Source organism: Centruroides vittatus, unplaced genomic scaffold, assembly GCF_030686945.1.
Source record: "Centruroides vittatus isolate TY-2023 unplaced genomic scaffold, ASM3068694v2 scaffold_464, whole genome shotgun sequence".
Classification (NCBI taxonomy): Eukaryota; Metazoa; Arthropoda; class Arachnida; order Scorpiones; family Buthidae; genus Centruroides; species Centruroides vittatus.
The window spans coordinates 1,452,803-1,478,745 of record NW_027122710.1 but is presented as its reverse complement, the minus strand read 5'-3'; the positions used below and the strand labels follow the sequence as shown (position 1 = coordinate 1,478,745).

The following is a 25,943-nucleotide window of genomic DNA, read 5'->3' as shown; positions in this document are numbered from 1 at the left end:
TTGAATGACGCCCACTACACGTGGACAAATATTTAATACTCAGTCTTACCTGGGACTTAAAGTTCATTTCATCAGAGGTGATTAGATAATGTTTTGCAAGACTGGAAAATATCTTTTGAAGTTCCTCTGTATAAGAATTAGGGTTTCTCATTTCCCGGTCTTTTGCTTGTCCCGGGATTCCAGGATAAAAGTGAACTGTTTCCCGGGACAAAATTAATTATATCATTTGATTTCGTGATATTTTGTATAATTATTTTTCGTCTTTTAAAGTAATTTAATACGTTCTGCAACCTCCAAAATCATATTAATAATGCTGTGTAAGATATACATTAAAAATTATTTTGAATTACGTAGAAATTTTCACAAATAGAAAAAATTTATTAAAGTTTGCTGGAAACTGCATACAACAGAAAATCAACAAAAGAGACAAAAAATGACTTCGAATTGAGTTGAAAATTTAAAGAAAAATGAATTTAGATCAAACTTCTAACTTAGAAGGTAATTTTTGATTTTTTAAATAAAATTTACAAAATATTGTAAATTTTTATAAGATTTTAAAAAGCTGGTCAATACTCCGATATCACTCAATCTAATTCTTATTTTAGTAACGAAAAGTCTTGCTACTGAGAGATTGAAATCGTGTTTAATGCGTTTAGGAGAAGACAAATATCATGTTTTTCACCTGTATCCTGAAAGATTTCTAGTTCGTTTTCGAGATTGTAGTACTTCTTTTGTTCCCTAGTATTCTTGATTTGTCTATCTTGACTACTTTAATAGAAACATCATAGCCCAATAATTTGGCAGTTTGTTTGTCTTTAATAATCAGATTATGAAGAAAAACTTCATACTCGCTGACTTCGTACTCGTTTGTATCCTGGCCCAATTTGCACAACTTGGCGTTACGCAATCATTGAAGCTACTGGGCATGGTTAAAAATTAAGACAGCATAAGCACATTTATTCCAGATATTACTGGTAAAGAATTTTTAGAGTCCTGCCACAAATAAGCTACGTATTGATTATTGACCATTTGTGACGTGCCATAACGAGCAAAAATTTTAAAAAAAACTAATAAACTGTCAGAATACATTTGTATTTATGAGTTAATTATACTTTCTACTTGCAAAATTTCCTCAACCTTAACGTAAAATAAGAAAAAAGTGAATTTTTAAGAAATTTGCTGGATTTCCCGGGATCCCGTTTGAGAAACCCTAATAAGAAGAGCAGAGCATGTAAGGCAGAGATGGGCGTACATATGAGAAGAGCTAGAGGAGTGAGGAATTGTGAATAAGTTTGTTTGCTGATAGTGGGAGAGTGCACATGACAGCTGCCATTCTTATGAAAGAACAAATGTTAGAATATAGATAAATTTGCAAAGAAGAAATATCTGATCTTCTGGCATTCCATAGTATCAACCAGTAACAAAGATGCATTAACTCTGCATCTTGCCAGCTACCAGGCTCAATAATTAATTTCTTGCAATTTTGCTAGTTAACTTTTTTTAAGAATGATGACCATGAGGCCTCTTTTGGGCTCCTTAATGCCTTTCTTTGTATGATTATAAACCTTGTCCCTGGGCCATTTCATAAGATTAACAATATCTTCATGCTACATACTTCCTCAACAGTGCAACAAAATCTATGTATTGGCTGAAAAAGAGAAGCAACTCGTGGCATAACTGTCAATCCACCTTGAGACGAAACCCCAATGATTCTTTTGCAGTCTTATTTTGACTGTATAAACTTAGTTTGGCTTTAGACCGTACTTACATTAGATTCAACCATTGATCACTCAGATCCAACATGCTCAGTCACAGTAAAATGAAATTCCAGCTTGTGGCTGATACAAATACATCAAAATTATTTCATTAAAATAAGACTTTGAATGATTGCCAATACATAGTTATGACAAAAATCTGGAAAATTTCTGGAAGAAAATGTCTTCAAAAACAAAAGTTTGTTTATTACGAAACACTTTATAGATACAATACAGACCTAATCAGTACGAATTGAGACTCTGCGTTAGACTTAGGTAAATGTGCATTGCCACTAAACCTATTACGACCGTGGCCATGGCTTTGATGAGCAATACTGTCCAAGGACCGAATCCCAGAGCTTGAATGAATAATCTGAAAAGAAATATGCATAAATTAGTATGAAGAATTTTATTCTTTCCACAAAGAAGTAATACAAGAAAGTCAGAAAAACAAGCAGCAACATGTGTTTTTAAGCAAAATAAACTTGTCCTTTCCAGATTAAATTCATACTTAAATCAAGAGATATGCACAGATAATTTCACAAATTGGCAGAGATTACAAGAATAAGGGATTCTGAAGCATTTAGAATCACATCCATATAATTGGTATTTCACAACCTTTCTATATGAATGAAATGTACTAAAAAATATTTGAGGCAAATGCCAAAATAGTGTGAATTATGAGTTGAGTTTAACCAGAAAATGATCAGTCTTGGGTGCCTTTATTAATTTCCCAATCTCCATCTTCCTCCCTTCGAGAAGAGTTTATTACCTACTAGCAAACAAACGTTGAACTGGTGTTCATGCCTAGAAGATTATTTTTATTGCAGAACACAAATTTTTAGATTACTCAAACTAAATTTGTTCAGTAGCACAAAGCTGGAAGAAATGTAGAAGGTAAAATTATTAATACATACTGACATGAAAGAATAGTAAGTTCATTTTAAAATGGAATATTAATTTCTGGTTTAATTCTTTTTAAGAGATAATAACAATGCTAGAGAGTAGAACTTGCTACAAAATATCAGAAAATGACAATAAATCTGGAATGCTTGAGTAATTAAGATGAAATTTTGCAAACCCCTACTCTTTTGTAAGAAAAAGCTTTAGAATAGCAATTTATCAAGGAAATCAATCTTATGGATTGTATATTTTAAATGACCATAGTTTATCGACTTGGATAAACTATGGTCATTTAAAATTGATCACTTTCTGATCTCAATGATTTTTAATTTTAATACAGAAGATTATATAAACACCTGCTATAAATGAAAACAGGGTAAGATCAAAAAATACATATTCCACATTGGGCTGCTGAAGTTAATAAATTTGCAATATTCCTTTTGGTTTTGAATTTGTTAGATGAATATTGCAAGGTCTAGTTCAATTTTCTGAGAAATACAAAATTTTAGTTTTCTAATGCTGATGGAGAAATATATATAGAAGGAAAGTTAATTTTTTGGTCCTTAGTTTTTTAAAAAATTTTGTGTATCACCAGGTCTATTAAATGATATCAAGCATATTCTCTAAAAAAAGAATTTGTAACTTACTCCATTATAAGATGCCTGTAACATCCCAAAGCCAAAAGCATCATAACTATCGGCAAATGAGTCTTCTGTAAGTCATGTCTACTCCACAGCCAGACTAGAGTTGCAGTTGTAATGTGATGAACCTACGTTAAGAGTAAATGTTTAACACCTTCACGAAATTTCACAACAATTTAAATGATCATTATTAAACTTACTTTACTTTTAATAATAAAATTAGAGCATTTATATGATTGTTTAGACATCAATTAAACAATCATATTGGTGAATTCTTGGATATTAAAAATACAATTAAAAATTACAAACCTGTTTTTATGCGGTCTTTTTTTGTGCGATTTTTTTATTTGTGCGGTATAGTCGGCGACTAGTCTCATGCGTTTTGTCATGTCTCACGTTGACTTATTATAGCAATATTATTTCGTGAATATGCGAAAAATGAAATAATTTACTTTTTAAGTCAACAAAACACCACCTGGACAAAAATACGTAAAACAGACGATAGACAAGACGATGCAGTCAAGTGCTGACATCTGTTGTCAATAAATTCTATGTTTGTTTTAATTACATTAATTAAACCTTCAAAGTGCTTTCACATTCCTGGACCATTAAGATAAGATTCATTTCAAAGCGTAATTGAAGGTAAATGTACTGTATTATTTATGTATTTTCTAAATCAGATTGAAAAGGGTTTGGCAAGATTCCAAGTAGCTGCCAAGCCTCATCATGATTTCGTTTAAAAAAGCAATTCCTAGTTATTTCGTACGGTTTTGAGTTATTTTCTATGTGAGACTTTTTTATGTGGTCCCTATTGACTGCATAAAAAAACTATTTTTTATAGCCACTTGTGAAGTTTCATGCGATCCCTATCCACCGCATAAAAACAGGTTTGACTGTACTTTCATACCTTTAAATAATTTAGGGAGCTCTGTATAAAAATTTGTTTTACTAATGCTATCCAACACACATTATTCCACCTTCCGAAATTGTAACATTCTAAAAATGCTTTAGATCAGCAATTCCCAAACTTTTTCAATCCACCACCCCCTTTGTTCCATAAAGTTATACCCAATGCCCCCTAACCCATTTTCCCTTGTGTGAGAAAGGATTGGAAATATTCTTAAGAAAACTTTTCTATGAATCTCACACTTTGTGCCCTTACCATACATTGTTCTCAACATCTGGAAACCATTAAATGCAATGTTTCCTCTTATCTGTTTAGGAAAGGGAACGGCTGTCAGTGACCCCAACTTTTGCCTTTGGTCTCTGTTCAGTACCCTGCCTCCGGTGCCCCCTAGATTTACTCACTGCCCACAAGGGGGCGTTATTGCCCACTTTGAGAAATGCTGCTTTAGATATAGAAATCTTTTCTAACCTTATGAGTGCAGAATTTGATTCACAAACGTAAAAATCTTACCAGACTAATGTTGGAATCAAAACTCATCTGTAGGTACTTCCAGTCAAATTCTACACCCCTGGCGCCGACCCAGAGGGGGACAAATCTCGTCATAATCAGTTCCGCCGTGGCCCAACCCAGACCGGCCACCAAAAATTTGGTCTCTCCTTTTCCGGCCACCTTCGTCATCACTAGGTGCAGTCCGATCACATCTGCCAGATCCACCGTGGATTTCAAAAATTCCTAAAATTTTAACAAAATAATGCAATTTAAATTTACATTAAAATAAGCTTCTATTATAATTTAGTTAAAAGCATGTGATTTCATGCCAAATATACCAGTAGTCAAGCACATTTTACAGCAATTAATATTAGGAAATCATTTAATGCTATCATTTCAATCTTAAAAAAGTAGGATTAAATTTTTATTTCACCCAAATTTTGGAAATGAGCCAATGCAAGATGATCTAACTTTGCAATTACGGATACCAAAGACAAATCACTGATTCATTTTATCAATATGTGGATATACAAAAACGAATGCTTTGTGCAGTCTCCTAGTTCTTTAGCCAATGAATTTGTTGAACAAAAAGAATGGAAAAAATTTATTAATAGTATTAAAATTGTTATTGGTTATTTTTTAAACAAATACTTGATTTATAAGATGTTTTTTTAATATAAATCTTTCTGTAAAATCATTTGTTTTGTATAGAGTAAACAAAATCAAACAAGACAAAATTATCCTTAAAACCATTTGAATTCAAACATTATACATTCTGTTGAACAAGAAGATTAAAATTTTTTATAGACCATATGATGTTACATGGTAAGGAGAGGTGTCAGTATGTTTTACAAATATTGAGTGGTGGTCTCAGACACTGCAGACAATAACTCTGTCCTCCATGCACATTAAAAGTCGTATTTTAGCAAAACCACTTCATCTATTAATAATTACATAATCCTACATCAGGATTCTCTATTTTAACTACAGAACTCTTTACACCTTGATAAAAAGTTTTGAAACTTGACAATTTTTACTGATTATAAACAAATCAAAGATTTATTTGTTTACATCCAAATATAAAACTCACTGATACATGCTAAATTAGAAATCTATTTAGTAATATGAAGTTACAAAAAAAAATAATAATTCAGGCAGGATTCAACTCTGGAAATTATAAAATTTTAAATCAAACAAACCAAAGATATTGGTAGTCATTTCACATGGTATTTCATTAAATAAAAATACAATGATTCTCAAATGTTTTGTATTATAACTTCCATTAAACTGTGAATTTTAATAATGTTAATTTAACCCTTTCCATGCTGGCGATCTACAGCAAATAATTGAGTGGAATTCGTCATGCGGCGCATTTTTTGCAGTTTTTGGATAATTTTTAAATCGCGCTATGTTTAATCTGTTTTTTTGTGTTTGATTAAGAACATATCACAGTTTACGATTGTTTAATTTTTAGTTTAATAGAAATTTAAAATAATATTAAAGTTTGAAGCTTACAAACAAAAGAAAAAAATAATTAATTTACAGAAAATCGCTAAACTTTGTACATTTGTTAGTTAGATACATCTGTCTTCTTTTAAATAAAAGAAACCACAGCTCTCTAGCTAGAGCAGGGGAGAAGTTATTGCCATTATTTACACTATGTCTCTAATTACTTGGCAGGGAGAGGGTCTATTTTACCGAAATATTTATGGCCCAGGGGTGGTCACAAAACACTTTTTGGCTTAAACAAAGTCAATCGATGTACAGAATAGCGAATCAAAGCTAAGATCGCTGGAAAATCGAATATAACGCAAAATAATCGAATTTTTTGATTAATTACGCCGAAAGGCGTATGCCGCATCACGAATTAACGGCAAGTCACGCGACATACGCCTTTAGGCGTATAACTGCATGGAAAGGGCTAATGAACAATTAAAATGGTCAAATGGTAAAGGACTCTTCAGAGCAGCAGGCTGATGCCGAGATCGGATTGAAAACCTTGGTCCCGGTTTTGGACACACATTAAAAAAACTTTCATAGTGCCCTCAAAGTGGACATTCCAAATCAAATGTTCTCTTTACAGCTGGTTAACAATATTGATTGACTAGAAAGGCATTTCTAGTCAATAAAAGAAATTTACAAATTAAATAGAACGAGAACTATTTTTAACAGAATCAACTAGATGATTCTCTGTTGGAAAAAAGTTGATTCCTAAAAAAATTTGAATCAATTTATGATGTCATATATACAAGTTAATTTTGTTAATCTTTATAAATCCCAAATTTACAAGCTTATCCCAGTAGACTGATTACTCTCAGTTGGCCCAGCCCAATTTCAGGCCTGTAATGTTCCTTAATTCTATTAGACACCAATCTTATTATGGAGCCTATGTAGTAAAATTTCTCCCCATTTTTGCTTCAACTTCATGGTATAAACTCTAGATTTAGAAAGGCTGATCTTCTAACACCTAAAGTGAACTTAAATTTTTTAATCTGCGGTGCTACTAATGAGGCCATATTCTTACTAGTAACCACAAACATGTTTCTATTTGTCTATCAGGATATTTGAACAGGTATATATTTAACAGTAATTAATGCTAATGATGCCATGTCACTAATTGATAATTGGAAACCTGCCCTAGATATTATTGGCTAAATAAGAAGTCCTTAACCTATAACATTGCCAAGATTTTATTTCATATTTGAAAGCTAATTACATTTTCTTTCAAAATATGCTTGCCCCTTTTAAATTTAAAACACTTGTTCTCTTTGAATTCAAACATTGGCTGACGTTGATCTAAAGAGATCGCAATGAACTGAACCTTTAAAGAAATTCCAGGATAATCAATTGCAACCTCTGATGTTTTCAACCTACTTAGGAGATCTTCCTCAGGATTCATTAAATTGGAACGTTTTTTTAAAATTATTTAGAAACGTATAAATGAGAATTTTTCAACTAATTCTCTTAAAAATTTAAAATATTTTAAATCAAATTTAAATTTCTCCAAAATAATTTTTAATTAGACTGTTCCCTTAGGTATAATGATTGCCATGCATAAGATACTTGTCCTTCCTCTGAAATTAATGCAATGGCTGCTCTTTATGGATTTAAATATCTCAAGAGCTTCCAATGTCCTTATTTGGTCGTCATGTTTAGATCGTCTTATGATGGAAGCTTGGTCTAGATCAGTGGTTGGCAACCTTTCTGACCTCACAGATCACTATCGTGAATTTTTTTTAAACAATACAAAGTCTGTAGTATAATAATATCATAAAAGTTTAATTTTACTATATTAATATGAAACTCACGTGTTTAATTATAACAAACTAATGCAAGCCTAAAGTTCATTGCTGCATGTTTGAAATAAGTTTATGGATTTTTAGCACTTTTCCATGAAGGATGACAATCACACTCACAATATTGTTCATTATTTATTGATAACAGTCACTTTGTATTCGGGTTGATTCAAATAAAAACCCCCCAAAGAGTGAAAAAAAGCAACTAAGCATTTTGCATTTCTTTTGTAATACTTCGTGTAACCTTCAGTTGAGCAAATTTCTTCACGATCAACCCAAATTTTTTCGTGGACCACCAGTTGCCGACCGTTGGTCTAGATGGACTTGAATGTCGTCTGCGGCATACCTGGCTAGGGCAGTGTTGTATTTTCCTTTACTGATATCATACTTGTGTTCAGCCAGCCTTACTTTGAGAGATTGTGTGGTGGTGCCGATGTACTCAAGATCACGCTGGAATCTATTGTCTCTCAGAGTGATCTTATAAATGCCAGGGACCCTAAGCATGTCGGTGTTGTTCTTTCCATTTCTAAGGATAAAGGATGTTATAAATAGTGGGAACATACCTATAAGCTAATCTATCACCTCTGTGATAAGCTTTTCATGTTGTGGCTATAATCTAGAACTATGCGGCACATGTTGTGAGCGTTCCCACTTAGCAATACAATGTTATTCGGTGTAGGAGTGCTCGTTCGCTAATTTACGAATAAAGTGTTTTTATAACCATGCCCTCAAGATGTTTAAGCTCTTTTAACATGTCCTCGTAGTATGTGAAGTGGGTAAAAGCACGTTTGGTTAAGGTAATATTTTAATTGATTTAAAATATTATTTTAAATTTTTAAGAGAATTAGTTAAAAAATTCACGTTTATACGTTTTTAAATAATTTTTAAAAACGTTCCAATTTCCGCATTCCAATGTAATGAATCCTGAGGAAGATCTAAGTAGATCGAAAACACTAGAGGTTGCAATTGATTATCGAATTTGCAATTAATTATCCTGGAATTTCTTTAAAGGTTCAATTCATTGCTATTTTTGTATAATATATTCCAGGCTTGAAGCATTTGTTCCCAATTAAGATTTGGTTTCCGTAATAAGCAGTAACATCATCAGAATAATATTCAAGATAAAAAAATGTGATACATACACATGTGGCAATCAAAGTTTAAACATTTATAATTAAAGATACCATGTGAAACAACACCAAAAATATTTAAGTTAATCTTTTGAATGAGGTAAATGAATTAATATCACACTTAATATAATAAAAGCTTACCATGTCCAGTTTTAATGAAGTCTTCCAGTGAGAAGCAAGATAAAAAAAAATTAAAATTTTATCATTACATTATCTTACATTTTACTATTTATTATTAAAATAATATTTGTTTAATGACAAAATATCACAGAAAAACAATCATAAATTCTTTAATAACAAATGAACATTTTTGACCTTATTTAAAAGGCTTTCATCAGAGTTACATAAATGATTACCACTAACTTTTAAAATTGTTATAATGGTTGATGCCAAACTAAACACACAACTTAAAATTTTAAGTATAATTTTAATTAATGGAACAATATTTTGGTATCATTGTACAGAGGCATGTCACTAGTACAATTAAAAAGTCTAATAAACATTTTTAGTTATAATTTTATAAAGTATGATAATACTTTATAGCCCTTTTTCAAAGTGTGCCAATAATTATCATGAGAACTGAACAGAATATTAAATTATAAAATACCCAGCGCTCGCTCGGGTATCGCCAAGCTTGGTGATACCCAGCAAACAGCGAACTGCATTCAGGCTGTTCACTGTCCACTGATGTGCTCCTGTCTCGTTCGCAAGTTCTCTGACTGTGATACGACAGTCCACCATGACCAAAATCCACACTTGCTCAATAACAGTTTCATTTTGGCTTGTTGTGGATCTGCCTGAATGCAGTTTGCTGTCGACTGATGTGCGACTATTAGTAAACATCTTTGAAGCAATTGTACCATTCCTTTATCCATGTGTTGCTCATGACATCATCCCCCGAAAGCCTGTTGAATCTTGTGAATGGTTTCCGCTTGGGTATCGCCAAGCTTTTGGCAAAATTTGATGCAATATTACTGCTCATGTTGTTGTTCAGTCATTTTCCAACTTAATGGAATCTGACGAGCGCTCACTACACGTCCTCACTCATAGGCCGATTGCCAGCAACTGACGCTTCCTGCGGGCGGGAAAAAATTCAGGACTGTGCATGACTGTCCCTTCCACATCTCCACCAAAGGAGGCCTCTCACACGTCATTGGTTTACGCGCGAAAAATAAACGTCTGATACTTTTTGAACACCGCTCGTACTACTTATAAACATCAACCATAGCCCGTTATATAATAAACACGCCAAACAATATGCCAAATTCTTGGGTCATTAAATTTAATGACTGATTCCAAATTAAATTTTAGAAATGTCTGAATTAAAAATTAACTATTTATAATTATTAAATTTAATACAAGATGCGAATGTAACTGCCTAACTCTAGTCAAATTAATTAATTTCTAATATTTAATTATAGCCTTTACATAATCCGAGAATTTGGCATATCGTTTGGAGTGTTTATCAAACATATTAGCTGTGATTTTTTTTTTGTTTCTGCAAATCGAATTCTCATTCCAAACTAGAAGAAAAGATGATGATGATTCAGACTTCTTAACAGTGTATATTGTACAATTTTTTTTTGAATAAACGTTATACATAAAACATTTGAGCATTTTTGCAGCATGGAATGCATTATCGTATTTTACATTAATTTCTATGGGAAAAATTGTTTAGCTTAACGAGTAAAACTCTGGAACAAATTATGCTCGTTAAGTGAGGTTCCACTGTACTCAGTTGGCACCAGCAGCTAACTCACTAAACTCAACATAATAATAATAATAATAATAATAGCTGTAAACATGAAATTCAGAAATAACCCACACAATTTTGATTGAAATAAAATGTCAATCCGTGATTCAGAGAATGATAATGCACAAATGTGTATTTTCGTCAAGGATGCACATTTTACAAGATTAATAATGGTTTTTCTATTCTTGACAAAGTATCAATAACATTATATATGGATTCTATGTAAACATAAAATAAATATCGATTCAAGAAGACGTAGTCTGTTCAAAAAACGATATTACGACTTCAACATTTGTGGCACATATTTGTGGCGGACAGATGTAAAGTCGAATAAAATGACTTACACTTGATTTTTATTTTTCCATATACTTTTTTGACAAACGACATATAATCGAGAATGACGTAACTCGAGGTATACCTGTACTATAGTTTATGCAGATTAATGATATCAAGATTATTAACAGTGAACAATACATAGAAAAAGAATTTAAACTGTCCTTTAAATTACAATATCTAAATCTCTCAATTAACCTTAAGATCATTATTATGTTTTTTGCCTTATCAGATCTCTGTATATTTTAAATGTGAAATCAGGCTATTATGATATTACAATAGTCAACCGCATTAATGATCTAGGCATAATTTTAACAATAAATTTACTTTTAAACACTGTAATTATAAAGAGTTTGATCCTAAACAGAAGAATATTATGGAGAAACTGCCGATGTATATCTTCTAAAATTGTTTCATCTCACATTTAATTATTTTTAGAAATTTCCAAGCAATAATTATTGTCTTCCTATCTCTGCCTCTAATACAATTTTAGTGTTAGAGGCAGAGGCAGAAAGACAAAGTTATAAATGACATTTCCAAAACCATTTATTATAAAACAAACTTGCAATTTTAACTTTTACTAACTCTCCTAATATTGCATGTTCTTGTTTAGGTCTTCTGCATCTACAGGTTAAAGTTGTATTTTGACAGAGTACTTAAAAATAATGTCTTATTCCCATTCATTTTAACATATCTATATTGAACTTTAATTCTCATAACTCTTTTTGTTTTTATTCTCCTATTTTTAGACTTTTAATATCCCAAAGAACTTTTTACAGATTTGTCAACTCCGTCGAAAATATAGAGGATCTATATGTATTATAAACCAAACAATCTGCCAGATTTTTTGGGCTATGTCAATCACTAATTTTAATAATTGCATATAAAGTAATTTGATAAGAAGTAGAGGTTAAGCCACCACCTCATAATATATTTAATACTTAAATTAATTACTTTAAATTTAGGATGTTCCAGAAGAAAAGATTGTTCTAGAGTGAGACTCAAACCGCAACTCCTGTTTACCCTGCAGATGTGTTACCAGTTACACCACCTGGAACCCTGTCCATTCTTTGCTTCTGGAAGCAAAGAATGGGCAGGGTATTAATTTATATATAACTACACATGTTACCAACTGCCCTGATTGGGGACATCTTGTGCCCACAGCTCTCTATTGTTCTCAGCCAGCTATTGGTCTTACTACAGAATGGTGTAAATGTATTAACATTACATCAACTAACCTGAAATATTTAACAGAAGACAAAAGATCTGCCAAAATTAGTCATATTATAGTCCAAAAAATATCCAACAGAACAATTGCTTTTATTACATATTTCAGGTTAGTTGATGTAATGTTAATATACTGTAGTACATATTATAATTTATTTTTTCTGTTATTACTGCCGAGTTGTTATATTTTGATTTTTACTTCTGTTTTGTTTTGGGGAGGCTCATTTTACCTAACTGGCATCACTTTGCATAACTCTTATTTAATTTATTTACAAATATGAAAAAACATTTTTGCAAAAGTGTCATAATAAACATAAGCAAACAAAAATAATTTCAAATTTCAATTAATAAAAAAAATGTATTCATTTGATTAAATTTATATATTGCAATAATATGGTTTGTAATTTGTACTTTTGTATATATATGTAATTAGATATAAAATTGTACAAAGTGTGTGTTCTTAACCATCCCTTCATATATTCACCAGTCCACCTACAGTATTTCTTTAATCCATTACACCTTTTGTCCTGTTTCCCTGATGAATTAGCAAAGTTATATTGTATTTCTAAATTATTAGCATATTTTCATTCTTTTATGAGTAACTTATAATAAAAAAAGCTGTTTAATCATATTCATCAAGAGTGAAATCTTTTTTCAAATATTTTGGCTTGTTTAGACATTAAATAAATACAGAAACACAATTCTTGTGGTTCCCGATGATTAGACAGGATGGAAAGGAAGACATCTTGGTTTCTTCTGTATTTTTATATTAAATAAATATTTTGTGTGTGTTTTATATAGTCAATAATATTAAATCGAGGTAATGTTAAAATGTTATAGAAGAATTTTCCATGTTAAAAAAAGAATGGATTTTTGGATTTTTTCTTATGTAAAAGTTTATAAATGTATTAAAAACTAATAAATAAAAAAATTAAAAATTAACAAATTTGTAAATTATATTGCAGGATAAACTATAAATTATGTTTATTCAATAAAATATGAATAGTAAATTGTTATTTCAAAAAAAATAATTATAGTATATTCAATAGAATATTGTCTTTACAAGTATGTATAGGCCTACATAAATTAAAAGAACATAGAAATTGATTTTTTCTTTCCTTCTATGACTAAAACAACATAAAAATATACAGGTGTTATAAAAACCATTTATATGATAGATAATACATACCATCCTGAGTAAAAAACATAAGTAAAAAGCTTTGTCAGATTAGTTATCTCAGAAACAAGACCCAAAATTTTTGAGTGTTTGCATCTTAATGATGATGATGAATGCCATGCATGCATAGAAATAGAAAAAGGACATGTGGAACACCTGTAAATAATAAGGTAAAGGTTTGGCAAGATTATTCTTTTTCATTTTGCATGAAACATGTAGAAGCCAATAAAAAGTCATGATACCAACATACACAGTAGATCAAAAACTCAAGGTAGTTTCCAAGATATTATGCTTACTAAGGATTTTATTCAGTACATGTGCACTATCTACCACCATATAAATGCTGAATGCTTTTTTTAACATCTTGTATTTCTATGTTCTATGTTTTTAGAGATAAAAAGAAAATACATTTTCAAACTAAGAAATAAATGATGATTTATCAAAAATTATACTTCACAGCAAAAACAATTTTGTAGAACATTGTCATTATAGTAAGCAGCAATTATGTTAGGTTTATAATATTTATTTTATAAACCAAATTTAAAGTGAATGTTGTAAAACTTAAATATCTGTCTCTTACCCCAATAACTTCAATTCCAGGTAGATTAGCAGAAGAGTCATTAGCAGGGAAAAAAGTAGCCAATACAAGCATTTTCACTAATTGAGTACAGAGATACATTGCTCCAGCTTGCATACACTTCCAGAATGCTCCATATTCAGACCTAAAATAAGGAAAATAAATACATTAGGATATATTTTATTATGTAATACTTGTAATTTAAAGATATATCTTACTTAAATGTAATTAAAATAAAATATTTTTATGGCTCCATAAATTATATAAAATAAAATCAGAGATCATTTAATTTCTCATTAAAAAACATTGATATTTCCTAGCTGTATTCTTATTAGTTTAACTCTATAATCCTTTGTGTCAGGTATAGTATTTCCTACAGCAAATAAGTATCCAATGGTTTAACCACGCACAATTTATTATTCAATTTTCTCTTCTACATTTCAGGCTGACATAAATTCTCAATCACTCTTTAGTGCCATATAATTTACATGTGCTTTTCATAAAAGAACCACCATAGATGAAAATTCAATTCCAGGTACAAGTCCATATCCAGTGTTTATAATTTTATGTATGTCTTAATCCCATGGAGATTGTTGGACAGTATAGCTTATAAAATTTAATGTTTTATTCTTATCTTGGCTAGTTTATACTATATTACAGACAAGACACATGCCACTTGTCTACATTTAAAAGAATTACACCAAAAAGGTAAAGATATAAGAGACAATGCCTACTCTTGCATTTCTACAAATGATTAGAAATTATTAACAAATTGTTTATTTGTCAAAAAATAAAAAATGGAATTGTTTACAGATTTTAACTTATTAATAATTTATGGCACCATCTTTATTTTCTATAACAGAAATTAATCATTTTGGAATTTATTTCAAAAGACCAGCAATAATTTTAACCGGGAATGTCTGGTACATTGTTTAATTGATTTCCTTATGCCATCAAGCTTGTACTGATTGTTGACATAAATTTTTGATGACATTAGGTGCCAAACATTCTTGATTATATTTAGATTGGGGCTGGCCATTCCAGGACATTAATATTTTTCTTTTAAAAAATAATGCATAGCAATTCTTGTGGTCTGAACAGCAGTGTGTCTTGTTGCCAATCCACTTATTCTTAGAAACAGACTCATTACAAAATGGTAAAGTTATCTTTAAGTTGTTCAAATACTTTTCTGCATTGCTGTGTCCATCAAGAAATTATATAATTAATATTCCTTCACTGTTAATAATGCCCAGAATCATAATCAAGACAAAAACAATTCTCTACAGTAAAAGTAACTGCCTTGTGAACTGTGAGTGGAAGATATTTTTTTATAACTTCAATTCAGAAATTATCATCAGACAGAAATTCCCAAATTGACTGACTCAACATTTGAATATCCAAGTCTTTAATGAGTCGACTATTTATAACACAATCTTCAATAATTTCTTTTTTTAATATGGCATTTTATTCACAGAACTTCTTTTTTGTTCATTACTTTTGGACTTCCAAGACCTATTCTTTAATTTGTTATGAACAATTGATGGTTGTAATTTAAATGTAACAGTTCTAACACATTAACTTAAGTCATATAATTCCAGCAAACTTATTTATGATATTTCAAATGTTTTTAACCATCTTCAAAAGGAGGACTAGCCCAAAGAAAAGCAGGGCCCAGTGCAAAATATTCTTGCATTATAACAAAAAAGTCTACTTGACTATTTTTTGTTATAACCTAAGCAAGGAGCCATTCCCAGTGCACTGTTTGCTCCGTCCTGCGGCCAGTCCTATTTATAGGTTTTCCTCAAAAACAACATACATTAGAATCATTAAAAGAACACACAAAAATAGATTATTATAAAATTTAGATAAAAATTCTACAATATTTGATTACTAAATTCTAGGATTAAATTAAATCAAACAGCATAGAATTACATTGTGGTAAAATGAGTAGGTAGGTTATTCTGCAAACTATCCAATGCCCGCTTGCGAACACACTTTTAAATTTTAACCCATTTTCGAAGGTCTTCAAAATTCCACACGAGCTGATTTAGGAGGGGCTACATCTCGCCAAGGTCACACATGGAGCACCAGTTCCTTAGACTCTTTTACTCTAGAGCTTTGACAAGGTCCCAACTACCTCATTCAGAGCTTCATTTCATACAGGTCCACAAACCACACTATGAGAACAACTGGTTTAATTCATAACATAACAGGAAGAAATTGTACTATAAAAATTAAACTATTATAAGAATTTTATCGTCAATTTGACTCCATAGATTTAAAGGAAGACTACACGAATTATAATGGTAATATAGAGATTCTACTAGTCAAATAGACTCTCAATGAAATTAAGGTAGAGCCGAATGATTGACCTTGAAACGAATGTATAAAATTGCGGGAATTCAAAATGTAGTTTTGCAATAAAATCTGTTCGTAAGTATCTTAATTTTTTACTACAGCTGATCATTAGCGATACATTTATTTATATTTAAATTATTTAACTTTTAATTTAGATGAACTTTTCAAAATGATGCAATATAAATGTATAAAAAAAAGCAAAACTTACAGCCCAGAGAACTTGTAAGTCATAAAATACGGTACATACGCTAACGCTACACAATTACCGAAATGAAAAAGTGTCATTTTAGAGACTATGAAAGTTACAAACGACGATGTTTATACTCGCACACTAACATCGACCGCCATTAACAACAACGTTGCCAGTTTAAATTGCAAATTCAGATGATGGAGTGTTGCCAGATCGGACAATTTTTTAAATTTTGATTCTTTTATGTCGTTACTTTTTATTGCTTTCGTATATGAAAAATTTTCATATTATAAAAAGTGTAATAATAATATTTTATTTTAAAACATAAATAATATTTATGTTAGATTTTCATTTTTGACTCCGCTCTATGGGCACTAAGTGGGCCTTTTCTCAGACCTATCATAGATTCGGCCAAACACTCAATGGAGCAGTCGAGTGGTGAGGAGCGGGTCCGATGTATTCGGGACAAATCCATGAAAATTCCCCAGAGAGGCAAGCTGATACATAATCACCTCGTCCGTCCTGCCGTCTCGGAAACATAGAAAATAAAATTAAAGTTGCTTTTTGACATGCATAATCCATAGCGCGGCGGTGACGTGATCGAAATGGAAGAATTCATACCGCCATCTTACAGGAGGTTTCTCACTGACGCAATATTAAAATATAAGACTTTTGGTTAAACGAAGAGCGTACACCAAAGGACATAAAATGAAATCAAAGCACATGCATGGTAAAATTGAAACACTATTTAATGAGGAAAAAAGCGTTGTATATGTACAACAATTAACAATTCTTTTTCCCAAGAACATGATCAATTCTTTTGGTTTCTTAATAACTGGCGGCGTACTCTTTATTTTTGCAAATATTCAACCGGAAATATCTTTAAAATAAGCGAGTTATATTAATAGAAGAAACTACATAGAAGAAAACAATTAATAATTTAATATAAGGAGATTTAAGAATGTTTTTTTTTTTACTTCCATCAGGTAAAGGTTTTTTACCTTCATTAGTAAACAGTAAATGCACACTTTATAAACTATATTAAGAAGCTATTATACTGGTGCACGGAGTTTTAACAACTTAATTACAATGGAAAATTTTGCGTATTTACTTGCTTGATATAAAATATAAAATTCCCATTTTTTTCAAAAACCCCTTTGGGTGAACCACGAGGGATTGGATTGGATTGATAGAAATAAGGCAACGCCTTGCCTCCTGGGAAGACTTTCTACGGGAAACTGGTCCCTATTATGGTGTTAGACACGTGAAGAAATCCCAGAAAAATTTAAAATTGGTCCAAATCGACGCTCTAGTCCAGGGATGTCCAACCCGCGGTCCAGTTAATGTTTGTATGCGGCCCACAGCCTACTGCACCCTAAATATTTTTTAGATGCATTTTCATTTATTTTGGTAAAGCATGTCGTAAAAATTATTCTCATTTCACTGAATATACAGTGAGGGATCGGTTAACGAACATAATCTGTTCCAAAACTTTGTCCGCTATCCGAATTGTTCGTTAACCGATTATCGATTTACCTTAAGTTTTTATGGGAATTTGATTAATTCGTTCTGGAGACCCCCAAAAATAAAAAACGCCATGTTTTTTCCATTTGTGGGGTTTAAAGAATCTGTCTAATGTCGATTGCTTTTCTCTCTTCAGGATTTTCAGACGTAATTAATAGCATTGTAATTGTAGAGATCCCCAAGCCTATTAACCTCAACCTGGTATGTATGCCATTTTAAGACCGTTGATCTGACATTCCCCACCTTCAAAAAATCTTTAATTAATAGCAGATATCGGCATTAATCTTCTTTTTCAGAAGAAAACATATCTCGCAGAGTTTCTTGGTGTTCTTTATTCAAGAGTTCTCGGCGTTCAGATCCGTTTGAGGTTTCATTATGAGCTCTTCAATGTTCTTTATTTCTCAGATGTGATTTTTGTTACTCCTTTAGCTGCTTGAATCTTCTTGATTATATTGTATCTTTCTTAGATAAGATTGAACTGCGCCGTATTGTAGATTTGTTAAAGCCATACTGCCCAGCAACATCAGACATCTTCTGCCCACTCTCTACCTTTACTATTATACTCTCACCTTTCGAAAATAAAAACTGACGCAAAACTTAACGAGTGCCCGCCTGACAGTCTCGCGAATACTATAAAAGAATTGTTTCTGTCAGAAAAATAAAAGGCTAGAATTACAAGAGAGTATTTCAAAGTTTGAGGAATACTATCTGATCAGTATATATCGGATTGAGTGTCGATGTCGACGTCTCCCGCGCTCCGAAAAGTATCGAATTGTTACCTGAAGACAAGGGAAAATCAATCGGTATTTGCTATTTTCGTTGCTTATTTTTATGTTTGTTCAGTGAAGTGTTCGTTATCCGAACATGTGTTCATTGTCCGATCATAAAAATCTTTCGCGAAAGTGTTCGTTATCCGATTTGTTCGTTAACCGATCACCCACTGTATTGAAAAATATAACACATATTTTAATAAAATATGATAATAGATGACGCCACCAAACTTTTAAATGTAGCCTAGAAATTGATCAACTCGTTGATGGTTTATTTTTCAATGAAAAAAGTTAATGAAATTTATGCTATATGTGTATAATGCCACTATAGATATTCATATTACAGTACAAAGTTTACTTGAGAAATAATTTACTACTGATTTTTACATTAGGATACTATTAATATTTAAGAAAACTGCGTGATATGCAAACCAAGCGATACCCATTACATTTTACCAAGAGATACCATTACCATTACAGATCTCGCAAGTAACATGCCATGACGGAATAAACATAGTATAAAAGACGAAATACAATATACATTACGTCTACTTTAAATTCCACATCTCTCTGCCCGTGGAAAACACCTCAAAAATGTAGAGATGAATGGACGCGACTAACTTGTAAGTGGCACAGCCGAATGGCTCGTCTGAAAGAATCCTAAGAAGCCTTAAACTTATGATGGCAGGCCCGGAAGAGTCCAAAAAATTTCACTCAGTAACTCAAAAAAATTTATAATCCGAGCAGAATTTAAACCCGGAACCTTCGAAGCGATAGATTAGCATTTTTTTTCACCTCGGTTATCCGGCCTTCGACTTTTAAAATGTTATTTTATTGCGGTTGTTATTTCGTTGACATAAAAGATTATTAATAACGTTAATTATATAAAGACGGTCCCCTCTCGACGACCATACTCGATTATATTGCTTATTGCGTATGTTTTTGTATTAATAAAAAATTTATAACATTTTAATTAATCTAAAGTTTTTTATAGATATATCCTGTATTCTTTAATTGTAAGTTTGTAACTCAATAAACTTGAGAAAAGTTTAAAATATGTTTAGTATTTATCCATTCAAAATTTTACAAAAATATATTTAGTTTAAATGAAATAAAAAATTTTTTATCAACAAAACAATAAACAATTATTTTAATAAATTTTGACATTTCTCATTAGATAAAAAATATATATATAATAAATTTTTTAATGAAATATTTACCTTCTTATTATAATTAATTTTATAAAATAATATTTTAAAAATCATTCAGAATTCTTAGTAATTTTGAAAAATAATTATAATCTAAAACAGTTTTTTCAAATATATTTATAATGAAGATTAATCTTATTTGTCATTTTTAACGGAGTATATTTGAGAAGGGATTGATTTATAATCTTTTTCTGCATTCAAGTTCTCCAGAGAACCAAAATCATTTCAGATGAGCATTTTGATTGCCCCATTTTAAAAGGACCAGTTATAGATGATTTATCATCAATTGATGCAATGTGATCCGAAATATTCGATTTATATTCATCTAATAAGCTTATTCTAGAGTGTTTTAACATATCAAATTTCGAGATAATAGATTTGCTTGCACAGAAATTCGATTTAGGTTTTTTAGTGCGGCACGATTTCTTGTCTACACATGTTTCAACATGTTTAATACTTTCATCTGGTATTTTTACATTATAATAACTTAAATTTTCACCACATTTTGAAGTACTTTCTATATTTTCATTGCGATCCTGTGCTTCATATTTGTCACTATTATCTTTATTGAATGAATTCATTTCACAACCAGGGATGCCGAAAGAGCTTTCTATTAATATTATGTGAATTATTTATATTAACGTGATCATAAATATTTTGCTCTAGACTAATATCATATTTAGTTTCAATCCAGTTAGCTCTTCTACCCGATACAAGCCAAATTCCTGGTTTTACAGAAATTCCTTTTACAGTACCTAAAAGAAATAAGAGTTAACATTAATAAATACCGGTAATTAGAAATTAAGTCCATTCGTTCGGAAATTTTATACTTATTTCTTTCCGTGCTATTATATTGAAACGACTTAAGGTAGGATTAAAAAATATTCTGGCATAATTCTGTAAATGCTTCACAGGATTAATTAGGATAAACTTATTTCAAGGGATAAACTTATTAATTCTGTATTTGTCTTAATATATTTTATCTTGTTTATATTATATACAGGTTCTAATTTAATTACAATATCCCAGATAAAGGCATTTCCGGATGTCTTCTTTCTGCATCTTCTGGGATCCAGGAGGAAGACATTTGCATATGCCACTATCTTCCTGGATATTTTGGAAATCAGGAAGAAGAATAATAAAATATATTGTTTATTTTATAAACTGTTATTTCACTTGCTCCATTTGTGTTTAACGTTTTATAATTTTATCAACTTTATATTTTATATCCACATGTCTTTCCAGAGGATCCAGGAAGATGACATCTGGATATGCTCTGTTCTTTTCTTCCTCGATTTTTTATGCTTTTCTGAATCCTTTGATATTCCTGACATCAAGAAAGTTATCAGGAAGGATTTATGCTTAAAAATTCTTTTAAATAGGTCTAAAAGCATTTTAAGATCTAAAAAAAAAAAAAAAAAAAAAAATTAAGATTAAGGCGAGACATAGAAACATAAAATATGGAGGCAATAAGAGAAGCAATAAACATATAAAATATGATTAAAGTGACAGCAAACATTTGAAATAATTTAAATAATAAATTATTTATAATAATAATAATAATAAAATATCTTAAATTTTCAAGAATGTTAAAACACAAATGAAGCAAGTGAAATTACAATTTATAAAATTAAAAATAAACAATATATTTTATTATTTTTTATACAACTGAAATAAACATAAATTTTAAAATAATAAAGATAAAAAATTATATTAAACAATAAATTAAAATATCAAAAATGTACAGTACATAACTTATACCTTATATATTTGAACACAATACATCATGATTCTTTAGTTCTTTGTACAGTATATTTATATAATTTATTAAAAATATATATATATATATTTAAAAAATTATATTTTGAGAAGAAATTTTGCAAGAAACAAAAAAAGAGTATCGAATAAAGAAAAAATAATATCCATTTATTTAAACTGTTTACTTGAACTTTCCCCTTTGCATCGATTATCCACCTAGCTAACATTAAATCTTGCAGTTGCCTTTCCAAAGATAGTATCGAATTTTCCACTCACTGCATAAATCTCCATCCGAATTTGATATATTCTTTTCGAGTTTTATCCATTTTGAAATCGTTTGTTTATATTTCTATTGAAATGAATGTTTTCTTTTTCTAATTAGGAATTATTGCATTTATTAAAGTTGAATTTAGATAACAAGAAAAATGTCTGCATGTGTTTTTTTTTTTTTATTTTTATTAAAATAATTGAGACTTACACAGAACAAGAGTAATTTCAATGTAAAGCTTTGAAAAATTAATTTGTAAAAGTTAATTTAAAAATTTGCATTTGTGTTCAATAATTAGCTGTAATAATTTTTATTCTGTTTCGTTTCAGAAAAATTGACCCACCACCAAGATTTTTATATCTCTGAACTCGGGGACCTTGAAACATCAAGCAATGCAAAAATAATTATTCATCCAAAGACAAATTATTTATCCACATAACATCAAAGAATTCGCGGGTTTCTGCGCGTGAGTTTTGTTTACCCACTTTAAAGCTTAATAACTCCTGTGCTTTGTGTCGAAAATTTCTGAAATTTTGTAAGGAGGTTTGCGTATTAGAGTGATTAATGCCATTAAATTTTGGTGGTTAAAAGTCGAGAGGGTGCGTAGATAGAGGGTGGTCATGTGTCATATCTCGAGTGGAGTCGGACAATGGAAATTTTACTCTTTATTGACATTTACAATATTTTTAAAAACCCATCTGTATCCTCAAAATTAAGCCTTTTTACAATAATTAATAATATAGAACTTATTTTTAATAACATCTCGTAACAGATGATGCACCAAATTTTATCTTTCACCTAGTGTCATAGTGTTACTTAAATATTTTTATAAATGGATATTTCTATCACAATTCAACAAAGTTACTACTTTTGAGCTTTTGCTATTTTATTACTTAGAATTAAAATTAGACTAGGATATAAAATTTTCCTTGTGGACTTCTTAATGGTCCTACTATTCGAGTCGCAGAAAAGTCTAGCAAGATCCTCCTCAGCTTTTTTTGAAGACAGAGAGTTAATTAGGGCTTGTTAATTAATAATTGACAAGTATCATGTGATATATTTTATTGTATTATCGATTAAACAACAAGTCTAATTTATACTGTATATTATAACAACTTGTCTGGCGTTATTATTTTATAATCATGACAATTAAACTTAAGTATGAGGTGTTAATTTTAATTAATAGTTAATGACAATGCATGCATTTTAATTAGCCACCTACAAAGAAACACTTCGTTATAGATTTTTACCTGGACCTTTATGTATTGGTTCCCACGGACTATGAATATCGCTTCGAGGAGAGTTTCGATCTATCGGTTTTCTTGTAAACAGATAACCATTATCATCAACTATTGGTTTGGTTCCTCCAATTCGACGTTTGGGCCACTGTAAAATTTATATAATACAATTAGAACATTAATTGTTGTGTAGCAATTAATTCTAAAAAATGCAAGTCTTTGCACTAATTATATTTTTACTTGTTGTATATACAACAATTCAAAACATGGAGATGCCTCCTGAGAGGAAAATTGGCTCCTATTTAGTTGTTACAAACGTAAAAAAATTCCATGATGACGAACCCACAAAATACGGATCCTCCAGAATAGCAAGCTGGTGATTTGGAAACAGGTAATAATCTCTAAATAATGTGTATTGTGTAACCGTACATATTCTGGTAATTCTTCAAACTTAAATTTCTATTTATTCATAGTATTGATTACGAACAGCAAAACATTGCACGATATAAATACTGTACTTCAAATACATGAAAATTTAAAAAATTCAGCAACGAGTTGCATAACTTTCCAGGCGAATACATTTATTTTTTTGGTAAACTAAAAATCCGTACAAATAAGAAAAACAACAACAATAAAAAAAACAATTGATAAGTTGAAAGCTTTTCCAGATGTGGCTTTCCACCTTAATATCTCCCAAACCAATAGTCCAATATACCTGAAAATTACTATAAATATTTTCTCTTAATACACAAAATTCGCAAAATTTCAGAAATTTTCAACAAAAGGCACGGGAGTTATTAAGCTTCAAAGTGGGAGAACAAAATGGTACCCTCCATACATACATACATACACATATACACACTAACATCCATACATACAGAAAAATCCCGGACTTTTTGCATTTCTCGACGTTTCAAAAGTGCCCTGAGTCAAAAAATGTAAAATATCTTGGGGAGGGTCATTTTTTGGCCGATTAAAATACTTTCCTTCTGTTATACAACAGGAAAAATAAAAACGTAGTGTTTTCAGTTAATTTCATATTGTAATTTGTTTTTTTCTTTGTAATTACAAAATAGATTAATTGTAATATTTATTAACGTTATTTTAACATTATATATATATATATATTAATAATTAACAAATAAAATCTCTTACTTTTATGAAATTCCTGCATATCTGATACTGACAAAGTCTCGTTGATATAAATGCATCTTCATACTAATTAATTCATAAAACACAAAAGTAGGTCATAACATTTTAAATTAATATTTTAAAATTATTAATATACGTATATTAATAATTTTAAATTTATATTTATATTTTAAATATATATGTATATATAATTATTTAAAGAAAACTTATCTGACCTACTTAAAAATAAAAATAAAAAGTTATAAGGGTTTAGTTCTTAATAAATCAAGCAGTAAGTAATTATGCTGAGATAATGAAATCAGTAATTATATTCGCATTAATGATGAAAATAAGTAATTTTCTTCATTAATATGGTTATTAATTACAAAACGTATGTATCATTAAATTAAAACTTAGTATTTTCAGTAATGTTAACTTGCAATTAATTCATAAAATATTATTTTAAGAATATTTTCACATTCTCTAAGAAATAAACTGTTTTATTTTTTAAATTAATTTTTAATTTAAAAAAATTACCTGATTTGCACTAAAATTTGTAGACATTTTTCTTTTAATTCACAGTAAATCTATTATTATTTTATTTTTATTGTTTAATATAATACAATATTGAAATAATGAGAAGCAAAAATACCATTGATTTTAACAATAGAAATTTGTAAAATAAAATGATATATTTCTATAACTTTTATTAAATTATAATTCAAACCCCGATATAGCGCCCCTTCCATAAATTTCCAGTGAATATTTTCCAACAGAACATTTCCATAAACATTAAATAGAAAAGTCTTTAGCACCTGTTTATGATTAAAATTACGATTTTGCACTGTAAACGAAAATGTTATCACCTAAATCACGTGTCTATAAAAATCTCAAGTCAAAATTTGTGTAGACCTCGTTATTACTTATAATAACAAGGTCTTTACAATTCTTATTGTTTGAGGTACTCCAATTTAGCACTACATACGATTTAGTCGGTAACGCACATTTTCAGAGGCAAAACAAATGCTGGCGCTAAATATAAGCTTTACTGTACTGTTAGACTGCAATTTAAAAAACTTGTAGACCTATAAATTCCCACTGCCTGTCTGTTTGTCGTTCCTTAATCTCGAGAATGACTTAGATAGATGACCCGCACGACTCAGTTGTTATCAGGAAAAGTGTGATGTACAGGGGCAAGACACTACTCATTTGAGATCGAGAACATATATTTTAAATTAAATAAATTAAAAAACACATCAACAATCTGTTATTTTAATTAATAAAAAAATAGTAAACTTTGATCTAGCTCCA

General features: G+C 30.2%; 2 protein-coding genes across 3 annotated transcripts; both read right to left on the bottom strand.

Annotated features, from left to right (window-relative positions):
• Nucleotides 1–1,940: 1,940 nt before the first annotated feature.
• Nucleotides 1,941–16,926, bottom strand: LOC136989326 (BOS complex subunit TMEM147). 2 transcript variants are annotated; one of them, XM_067287456.1, is made up of 6 exons: nt 16,754–16,926; nt 14,191–14,332; nt 9,262–9,282; nt 4,716–4,937; nt 3,305–3,426; nt 1,941–2,127 (listed from the first exon to the last, which is right to left on the bottom strand). In XM_067287456.1, exons 1-6 carry the CDS (start codon nt 16,828–16,830, stop codon nt 1,998–2,000), a joined length of 714 nt encoding a protein of 237 aa, XP_067143557.1. In that variant the 5' UTR covers nt 16,831–16,926; the 3' UTR covers nt 1,941–1,997. The 2 variants fall into 2 exon arrangements, with proteins under 2 accessions (XP_067143557.1, XP_067143558.1); XM_067287457.1 differs by lacking the exon at nt 9,262–9,282 and having other exon boundaries at nt 16,754–16,923.
• A 3,219-nt stretch (nt 16,927–20,145) lies between these two features.
• LOC136989328 (protein Flattop homolog) lies at nt 20,146–25,297 on the bottom strand. The gene is made up of 4 exons (XM_067287459.1): nt 25,170–25,297; nt 24,657–24,719; nt 23,514–23,649; nt 20,146–20,992 (listed from the first exon to the last, which is right to left on the bottom strand). Exons 1-4 carry the CDS (start codon nt 25,194–25,196, stop codon nt 20,820–20,822), a joined length of 399 nt encoding a protein of 132 aa, XP_067143560.1. The 5' UTR covers nt 25,197–25,297; the 3' UTR covers nt 20,146–20,819.
• Between the last annotated feature and the right edge of the window lie 646 nt (nt 25,298–25,943).